Source organism: Anomaloglossus baeobatrachus, unplaced genomic scaffold (assembly GCF_048569485.1).
Source record: "Anomaloglossus baeobatrachus isolate aAnoBae1 unplaced genomic scaffold, aAnoBae1.hap1 Scaffold_4658, whole genome shotgun sequence".
In the NCBI taxonomy this organism is placed as follows: Eukaryota; Metazoa; Chordata; class Amphibia; order Anura; family Aromobatidae; genus Anomaloglossus; species Anomaloglossus baeobatrachus.
Genome location: NW_027444000.1, coordinates 19,034 through 29,098, shown reverse-complemented (window position 1 = coordinate 29,098; position 10,065 = coordinate 19,034). Strand labels below are relative to the sequence as shown.

Here is a 10,065-nt window from a genome sequence, read left to right as displayed (position 1 = left end):
TAAACAGATCATTTCCAGGGATGGGAAGGCAGGATTTTTTAATTTTTTTGTACACACTACATCTGCAAATGTTGTGTACCCCCAGTGAGAGCCATTAAAAGACTGCAAGCGAATATCTCCAGTAAATACCTCCAATTATAAATGTAGTATAGTTCTCCTGATTCACTATGTCACTTACCTCATGTGCAGGGCATTGTAAGACATTAGGTATCCATGGTTATGACCACTAGCAACTAACCAACTATATGCGTGGTTGTAACCATGGATACCTAAGGTCCTGCAATACCTGCACATGAGGTAAGAGACATAGTGAATCAGAACTATACTACATTTATAATTGGAGGTATTGTCCAAATATTATTATTATTACACCTTCTACATATTGGGATAGGATCTTGGAGATGAGAATAACTCTTTAAGCATTTCCTATTTTTATTTGTTAGAATGCTGAAGTCACAAAGCAGATGACCGTGGCCCGGGAAGCTGTTGGGGACATGGAACGCTCCAAAAAAGAGCTGGAGGATTCATACCAACGAGTGAATGAGCACACACAAAGAAAAGTAAGCGCTCTGTGAACTTGTCTTAAAGGGATTATTTTATAAAGACAATTTTTGGTCTATTTGTCCTATGAGGGTATTTGTACATCATAAAGCCTCCTTCACATGTCTGTGTTTCCAGTACCTGTGGTACTTGTTTTTTCGTGAATAGCACATGTACCCATTATAACCTGTGGGGCTGCCACATGTCCGTGCAAAACACAATGAAAAGTACCATATTTTTCAGATTCTACGACAAACTTTTCTTTCCCAAAATTTGGAAGGAAAATGAGGGGTGTGCCTTATAATTCGAATGTAGCTTACTGGGAGGTGGTGGAGAGAAGTAGCAGGAGGCTGGGGCAAGGCAATGCTGGAGGTGCTGTGCTGCAGTGGCTGTGCTGAGGCTGCGGGCGCTGTGCTGCGGCGGCTGTGCTGAGGCTGCGGGCGCTGTGCTGCGGCGGCTGTGCTGAGGCTGCGGGCGCTGTGCTGCGGCGGCTGTGCTGAGGCTGCGGGCGCTGTGCTGCGGTGGCTGTGCTGAGGCTGCGGGCGCTGTGCTGCAGCGGCTGTGCTGAGGCTGCGGGCTCTGTGCTGCGGCGGCTGGGAGTACGGGCGCTGTGCTGCATCGGCTGGGCAGTGGCTGCAGTCGCTGTGCTGCTGGGGCTGTGGGTGCTGTACTGCGGCTGTGCTGCTGGGGCTGCAGATGCTACGGGCTGCTGTGCTGTGGGCAGTGAGGGCTTCAAATAATGGCACCTGGAGTCGGGGTGCGCGCAGATGGAGCTCTCGGTTCAAGATCTCATCTGTGCACACGCTGCCTCCGGACCATTGTTTTCCCGGCAACAGACTTAAAGAAAATTGCACCCAGGCATGCGCCACCACCGGCCCTGCCTTCTGTGACCCCGCTCAACCACTGCCACCCCCCCTCCCGGTAATACACCGCCAGATTATAAGATGGACTCACCCTTTACTTTTTTCGAAATTTGGGGTGTGTTTTATAATCCGGTGCGTCTGAGAAACTGAAAAATACTGTACATTTTTTTTCCTAGCAGCACCGAAAATAAGGGCCAATACAAGTCTATGCATCTGTGAAAAACACATACCGCATATGGATGGCAGCAATGTAGAATCAGTGTGCGTCCATATGCTGTCTGGGTTTAACATTGCAAAGTATAGGAGAAGGTTACAATTTATTTCTTTAGCCATCTGTGAAAAACACCGATGACTGATGACTGATCCGTAACACTGATGATACCGGTACCATTTCTTCACGTACGTGTTTTATACGGGTGTGTGAAGAGGGCTGAAATAGTAATCCCCTGCACATAAGTGGCTCTGAATTTAGCCATACTGCCATTAAATGGTCCCTAGTTAATACTGGAAATGTTCCTGCAGTGGTGGCTGATTTGTATGACTGACCCACCTGTAATTGTACATCCCCCTGCATCAGCCGCTTATTGCTCTGAATGGCCACTATCTAATACTACATTTCCTCTGCAGCGGCCGCTGATCAGATGACTGTCCCAGCAGCTGCATTTTATAGGGAACCAACCACCAAGATGCTGATTAAAATGATATCTTTATTTGACAAATCCGAGGTTTGATTTCAGAATAATCCTTGTTCAAACCCTTCAGTAATGACGTAATTTTTGCACAGACTTGAGCATCGGGTCCTGTGTGATGATTCCTCCTATTGCCTTGTATCCTTTTCTTCATTTAAATTTTGCACCACCGCCATTACCAATGTTGATGGCGTGTGCGCATTGCTATCCTTGTCTTCAGCGCATGCACGTACCTCGATCTCCTTACTTCGGCAGGTGATTGTGAATACACGTGTATGATTGACAGGTATCTCGCAGGGGTCCTGTTCTGTGTATAAGGCTGGGGTCATCGAGCGTTGATTCTCTCATGCAAAAGAATCAGGTCAATTATGGTAATGACACTCGGATCAAGCTGTAGTCCAAGTCTGATGTGAGTGTCAGCTTAGAGTGAACTGACTCTCTTACATGAGAGGATCATAGCACACAGTCAGGAGATAAAATGGTGGTAAAACGGCCGTCGTCCGTAAAGGGCCTGCACCCGGCTCTTCTCCCGCATGTAATCACACACTTTTAGAATAAAATAGACTTTCTGGCTACATCGTGGGTTGTGCCGCTGCTTCTACTCTTCTGGATTACACGGTCAGGAGATGATGAAGAACACCATTTCTCCATTCTGTGAGTCCGTGGAAATAAGACTGTACTCGATTGTCATCTGAGTGCAGTCCGATGATTTCCATGGTCCCATAGATGTGAAAGGGTGCTCACTTTCCAATTTGCGCTGCAGATCTCAGCATGCTGCAATTTGGCATGTGAAAAAAAACAACCTGTGATTGGCACTGCCCCATAGCATAACAGTGGTCCGAGGGGTATCTGATAAAACATTGTGTAGCACTCGTCCGATGTATACGCTCGTGCGTGCGAGCCCTTAGGTGCACAGTACCTGCTGATCTCGCTCACATCTGACTCATCATCATCCTCACCGCTCACCATGTGGAACTGAGTTACGTCGTAGATCCCTTTTGAGGCTAGTTTCACACTTGCGTTGAATGGCATCCGTTGCATTGCGTTCTGTGACAGATGCAATGGATGCGCTGCATATAGTGGCACAACAAAATGATGCAATCCGTTATAGGTTTTTTTTTCTTGACTTTACACATCTGGGCATTCGCAGTTGTGTAAAGACGGTTGCGTTAACGGAATCCGTTAAATAACGGATTCTAACGGAATCCGCCACCATAGACGTCCATTATAAAAACAACGGACGCCGACGGAATCCTGCCGGTTGCGTTTTTTTGACGATCTGCCAAGCGCAAAAAAAACGCTACATGCAGCACTCCATCCGCCAGGCAGATGCAACGCAGCGTCGGCTGACGGATGCAACGCAAGGCCATCTGTTGCTATCCGTAGCTAATATATGTCTATGAGGAATAAAATGGTTTCCTGCAATGGTTACCGTAATTCCTCAAGGCGACGGCTAGCAACGGATGCCGTTCAACGCAAGTGTGAAACTAGCCTAAGGCAAACCTAAAACATTTATAATGCTCCAGATTAGGACATTTAAAACAGAAGGCTTTATTTTGCCCATTATTAACAGTGCTGAGAAGGGAATATCCATTATATATGAAAAGCTTGATCTTACCTAGTTGTGTCTGTAATAAATTGCTGTCTCCTGTTTTATCCTTGGTAACCTATAGGCACAAGAGCAGATGCATCAGATGGATGAGCTACAGGGGGCGCTAGAGAGCAGCAAACAGGAAGTCCAGCTTCTTCAGAGCAGCATGGAGACATCTAAGCAGGTGAGATGTCTGAAGAGCAGAACCGCAACCGAATACATTTCAGTGCAGACTCTTTTTGATATATTTTTTATTACTTTACAGGATTTGGGGACACTTTAGTCACTTAAGTGCTTGTATTTTTGGCTAAAAATAACTTTTGCATTACATTTTCAGATATTTTTTTGGACTGATTGGCTTGTATCGCCTTTATGTATCACTGTACATACTGTACATAGCAGAATGAGTCAACAGAGAATCCATCAGTGAGCTCGTCTGACAGCAGGACCTCAACCATTATCCTGAATTATATTCTAATACTAGCTGTAGCACCCGGCGTTGCCCGGGATAGTACCTGTCTCTCTGTTTTTCTCCCAGTCTGTGTCTGTCTCCCTCTCTCTATCTCTTTCCCTGTCTGTCTCTTTATCTGTCTCTTTTTCCCTGTCTGTCTCTTTCCCTGTCTGTCTTTGTATCTGTCTCTTTCCCTGTGTCTGTCTGTTTCTTTGTCTGTCTGTCTGTTTCTTTGTCTGTCTGTCTCTTTCCCTGTCTGTCTGTTTCTTTGTCTGTCTGTCTCTTTCCCTGTCTGTTTCTCTGTCTCTTTCCTTGTCTGTCTCTCTGTCTCTTTCCCTGTCTCTTTGATGGTTTGTGTCTTGTCTGTCTCTCTTTCCCTGTCTGCATTGTGACACGCCAACATTTTGGCTGCATTGTGGCTCCCAGCTCCATTGACTTTAATGAAGGAAGGTTTTTTGTCGAAGAACTGTAAAGCGTGGGGTTAAAATTTCCCCTGAAAACATAGTCTATGACGTTCCCTGAGTCAAATGGGGAGTCTGTGCAAACTTTTGTGATTGTACATGCGACGGTGCAAATTTCTTTAGCGGACATACATACATACATACATACATACACGCACTCAGCTTTATATATTAGAAGATGGTTTATGACCACATCAAAGTTGAACTTGAATATTTTCCAACAGAAAAGTTATAAGTGGCCTCACAATCATTGGAAATACACAAGATGGTGAATTATTGGCAACAATGAGAAAATTGGTTCATGCTCCACAAGAGGGTATTTGCTCTGTAGTAGCATCAATACCTGAAAAACGTTATTTCGTATTTCCGATTATTGTCATGACCAGTGGAACAGACATCTCCATTTTCATCACCAGTATAAGAGAATTATTCTAGATCTCCTTGTTCCCTCCGCTTTGTCTTCTCAGGATTGTCTCTCACAATTTAAAGAACTCGAAGAGAGTTTCCTTCAGCGCCTGATGCAGGAGGTGGAAGGGATCATCCATGAGGCGCTCCAGCAACTGGATGAGCCCTTGTACACCAGTGGCAGCGTGTCTACAGGTGAGGACACGGCCTCAAGAGTGATCTACTGTGTGAGGATCTGACTTCTAAATCCACTAATCCTGGATTATTTTTCAGACTTTTTAATCTCCAGAACGGTGGCAGCCGTAGACAGCACTGAGAAATTGGATGCAGCTTGGAAGAGACACATGTCTGACACTTCAGGTGAGAAGAAAAGATGGGAGAGGACCAAAAGCTGTAAAGAGTGTAGCAGGCAAGTGGAGGACATGCATGGTAGTCAGACTGGACAGGTAGAAGAAGCCAACAAGGGAAGATGCACATTTTTCTTGGATAAAGTTATAAATTGTAGGGACTGGAAGGATTTGCACACTGAAAATGATTATGTCATGGTGTTCAGAGAGAGCAAGTGACAGGGGCTACTAGACTGGCCCTCACACTAGGGGGACCGTAGCTATCCCTTATCTCAGAGTTACCTCTGAAGGTCAGGATATCTGAGCCATCATCCTGACCAGCCCTGATCTTATACCCCCTACTCTAGGGGAGGGCTGAGACAGGAGTGTGATAAAACCAACAGAGATAGAGTTTTGGTTTTCCCTGGTTGTCTATCTCCCAGCACGCTCGCACAGAGTTATAAGGCAATAAGATGTAAGGCGAAATATAAGGGCAGGGAGGAAACCACAAGACAATAAGAGCATTCCTCACCAACTCCGAGCACCACGCAGTATAATCACCAGCAGGACTGGGGCACAAGAGCACACATACCAACACAGAAATAAACTATAGTGAGCATGGGAAGACAGGTTCCACAATCTTAAAAAGGTGGGGAGTAAATGTGATAAGTTTCCTACAACATGTGATCCCAGCGGTAACCAGCAGGCTAGCAGAGGTTAACTCTTCCGAGTGTGACCATTAATGAGCACACAGCTGGTCGACACCTGATCCTGTCTGTGCAACTCAGAAACACCAGAGAAACCATAGTGTGGAGTGTCAGAATATGTAGTGTGAACAGCGTCTGATGTCATCATGACACGCGGTGAGTTTTGAGCAAAACTCTGTGTGACAAATTAGTGATCACAAAAGAATGTACGTAGCCATGTTCTACCTTGATCTAAGTGACCAAATCTACAATGTCTCAGGCATGATATATATATACAAATACAGGACGGCTTCAGACATTGTCCTGATAGTGTATCATCAGCTCTACAAAGCACTACAGCATAAGCAAGGGCCATCTTTTCAAACTGTTTTGATCTTCTGGAGAATCCCTTGAACACTTAAAGAGGACCCCTCACCTCTCCTGATGTGTGTTGTAGTAAAGTGTTATGTTCTGAAAATATCTGGAGCATCTTTTCTCTAATGGGAATAATAAAGGATGAGGCTCAACAAACGATTTTTCATTACTAGCAGTTCACATACAGGACATCGTGAGTAAGACAAGCAATTAGCGCACAGGCAACGCCATCAACGCGTTTCGGGTGTGCTTGCATCCTTATTCATGATAGAACGCTATATATATCACAGACCTTAAATAGATCCTGTTCTTTGCGGTGCACTGGAACACAACTTCGTTAACGTCTGTGATATCTATAGCATTCTATCACAACTAAGGATGCAAGCACACTCGAAACGCATTGAAAGCATTGCCTATCCACCGACAAGAATGATGAGTATACAGTATATCTTCCTGTGTGCTCCCAGCCCGTAAAGGAAGAAGCCCTAGCATGTACTTCGTGTTTTCTTTGCTGCTACTTTGCTGGTGTTATGTTAGGGCACTGCATGGACTCCTTATTTGATAATACGTTTTGATACTAATACAGGACAGATCCATATCACACAGTGACTTCTCAGGCTCGTTTCACATCAGTGGTATTTTACCGCAAAACCAGATCCGTCACAAATGCGTTTCAGTTCCATTCTTTTCCAATGGAATCGCGGCAAGATGCGGTCACATGCAGTTGTTTATGACGCACACAACCACCATTGGAAAAGAATGGACCTGAAACACATTTGTGACGGATCCGGTTTTGCGGCAAAATACCGCTGATGGGAAGTGATCCTCAGTCTGGGCTGGGGTAGCACCTCTACAACATCATACACAGGTATGGAAGCCTCCATAGGGGGGTTATTACTGCACAGTAGTATAGGATAGAGCCATAGGTACATGCATGAGCCCTAAAATTGATTTTGCTACAGAAATTATTCAGATTGTCAATATCAATAGGTTTGAAGCCATTGCTCCGTGTTATGTATCCCCATAATACCATTCACATTTCCATGTCTGTTTTGCCAAAGATTGGACTGTTTTCTGTAGCATTGTCCATTTTTCATTTGCTTACGCTCAGTGTGTACAGTTTTACTATTGTTGTGCCATCTAGTTATAGTGAAGGGCGATACTGGCGCTTTGGCTTAGGGGTCATTAACTGTAAAGAGACAATCCCTGCTCAGAAGAAAGACGTCCTGGAGATCAGCTTATCACTTTTTATCTTGAATCCAAAGCTTTAGCTGTGGGAACACAACTTTGAACACTCAAGATGAATGTGTGTTACCAATTCATGGTTGAGCTGTGCCCAACAAATCGGGAGCGTTTTCTCTGCTGCAGAACTAGCAGTTCTCTGAATGCTGAGCTCTGTAGAACCCGCACACCATTGATTGGCAGCTTTTTGTTTACACTGTTCATAGACAGCTGCCAATCAGTGGTGCGGGTTGGGTTACAGAGCAGTAGGACTACATGGCACAAGACAACTAGTCCTCTACTGATAATCTCTTGCCCATAAAACACTAAAGGGTGCTTTACACACTGCAACATCGCTAACGCTATATCGGCGGGGTCATGTCGTTAGTGACGCACATCCGACGCCGTTAGTGACATCGCAGCGTGTGACACCAAGGAGCGACGATCAATGATCGCAAAAGCGTCAAAAATCGTTGATCGTTGACACGTCGCTCCTTTTCATATTGTTGGTGGTGCATGCCGTTGGTTGTTCGTCGTTCCTGTGGCGTCACACATCGCTATGTGTGACACTGCAGGAACGACGAACATCTCTTTACCTGCGTCCACCGGCAATGAGGAAGGAAGGAGGTGGGCGGCATGTTCCGGCCGCTCATCTCCGCCCCTCCTCTGCTATTGGACGGCCACTTAGTGACGCCGCTGTGACGTCGCTATGACGCCGAAGGCACCTCCCCCTTGAAGGATTGTTCAGCGGTCACAGCGATGTTGCAGAACAGGTATGTGCGTGTGACGCTGCCGTAGCGATAATGTTTGCTACGGCAGCGATCACCAAATGTCGCACCAACGACGGGGGCGGGTTCTATCGCTAGCGATGTCGAAGCGTGTAAAGCACCCTTTAAACTACAACAAGCAGTTGTAACTAAACTTGAATCAGGGTCTCTGCCCCTATAATAATAATATAATATTTATTCATTTATATAGCGCTATTAATTCCACAGCGCTTTACATACAATGGTAATACTGTTCCCATTGGGGCTCACAATCTAAGGTCCCTATCAGTATGTTTTTGGAGTGTGGCAGGAAACCGGAGAACCTGGAGGAAACCCATGCAACCACGGGGAGAACATACAAACTCCTTGCAGATGCTGTCCTTGCTGGGATTTGAACCCAAGACCTTAGCGCTGCAAGACTACAGTGCTAACCACTGAGGCACCGTACCGCCCCCTACATCATGTTGTTCTCAAATTACATCACTGCCATCATCTGTACTCCAAATGAGTGCGTCTTGATATGAATGAAGCTGAGAGCAGGAAAATAGACTGGGGAACAGCAGCGGAGATGAAGCCCCTTACATGCAATTTTTTCACAGTAATGACAATCCCCTAATAAAGTGATTTAGGGGCTGATTGAAAAAGGGTATTTTGTTCGCCAGTCTTAATCCAGGCTGAAGTGGAGTAAGAAATGTCAACCTCATCACAAGGCATACACCCATTAATGAGTTTGGCGCACCATGCAACTGCCGTGCCTGAGGCGAAGAAATGTCCTGCAGTCATGGAGGTTATGGGCTACAGTTTCTGTGTTTACTTTATATGTGACATAAATTATGTTAGGTTTATCAGACTGCGCTCGGCTATGCTCCTGCCTCTAAGCACCAGATGATTTTTCATAAAAATGGCAGAGGTGGCGTAAAAATACCACATCCATGGTAACAGATTTTTTCTGAGATCAGCATAAAGTAGGGGCAGAGATTCTGATTCCAGTGATGTGTCACTTACTGGGCTGCTTAGTGTACTTTTGGTAACATCGTCATTTAATCAGCAGCAGATTATCATTAGAGGACTACTTGGCGTGCTGCAAGTAGTCCAGCATATTCATAAGCTCTGTATAACTGCTAGATCTGCAGCAGAGAAAATATTGATTTTATGAAAATGACAGCAAACAGCTCAGTAAGTGACACATCGCTGGAATCAAGGTTTCTGTCTCTACATTATGCTGCTCTCAGATGGGGAAGCAAAAACCTGGTGACAGATTCCCTTTAATTCTGAAACAAATTTTTGATGAATTGGCCTTTTTACTGTATAAATAACCAGTGGGAATTGGCGTTTTTGGAAACCACTGTAGTTTTAGTTTGTGATACTATTATTGATGTACATTATCATGCAGACTGATTTAGGATTCCTTTTCATGTCAGCTCATTGCAATAATTACACTAGGGAACAAGAAAATTGCTGCTTGAGATTTGTAACCTGTTTTAGGTCAGTTTTTGTTTGTAAATCTGCTTTTAGTTTTCTTCCATTAGCTCTAGTTAATGAGATGTGATATACCCTATGTATATGCATACAACAGATCGAACACTAGGACTGATGTCTACTAAACAGTATTATTTTTGCCTTCTTAGTTATTAAACAAATTCATATATATATATATATATATATATATATACTGGGATGCCCACATGAT

The 10,065-nt window shown here is 44.7% G+C and overlaps 1 protein-coding gene across 1 annotated transcript in view; it reads left to right on the top strand.

Annotated features, from left to right (window-relative positions):
- The first annotated feature begins 447 nt into the window (after positions 1–447).
- LOC142280998 (huntingtin-interacting protein 1-like) overlaps positions 448–10,065 on the top strand; it is a 28,335-nt gene continuing 18,717 nt past the window's right edge. The window contains exons 1-4 of the mRNA XM_075332807.1: positions 448–560; positions 3,766–3,867; positions 5,063–5,195; positions 5,274–5,360. Of these exons, the coding sequence (XP_075188922.1) occupies positions 465–560; positions 3,766–3,867; positions 5,063–5,195; positions 5,274–5,360 (418 nt within the window). The 5' untranslated portion in view covers positions 448–464. The remainder of the gene's footprint in view (positions 561–3,765; positions 3,868–5,062; positions 5,196–5,273; positions 5,361–10,065) is intronic.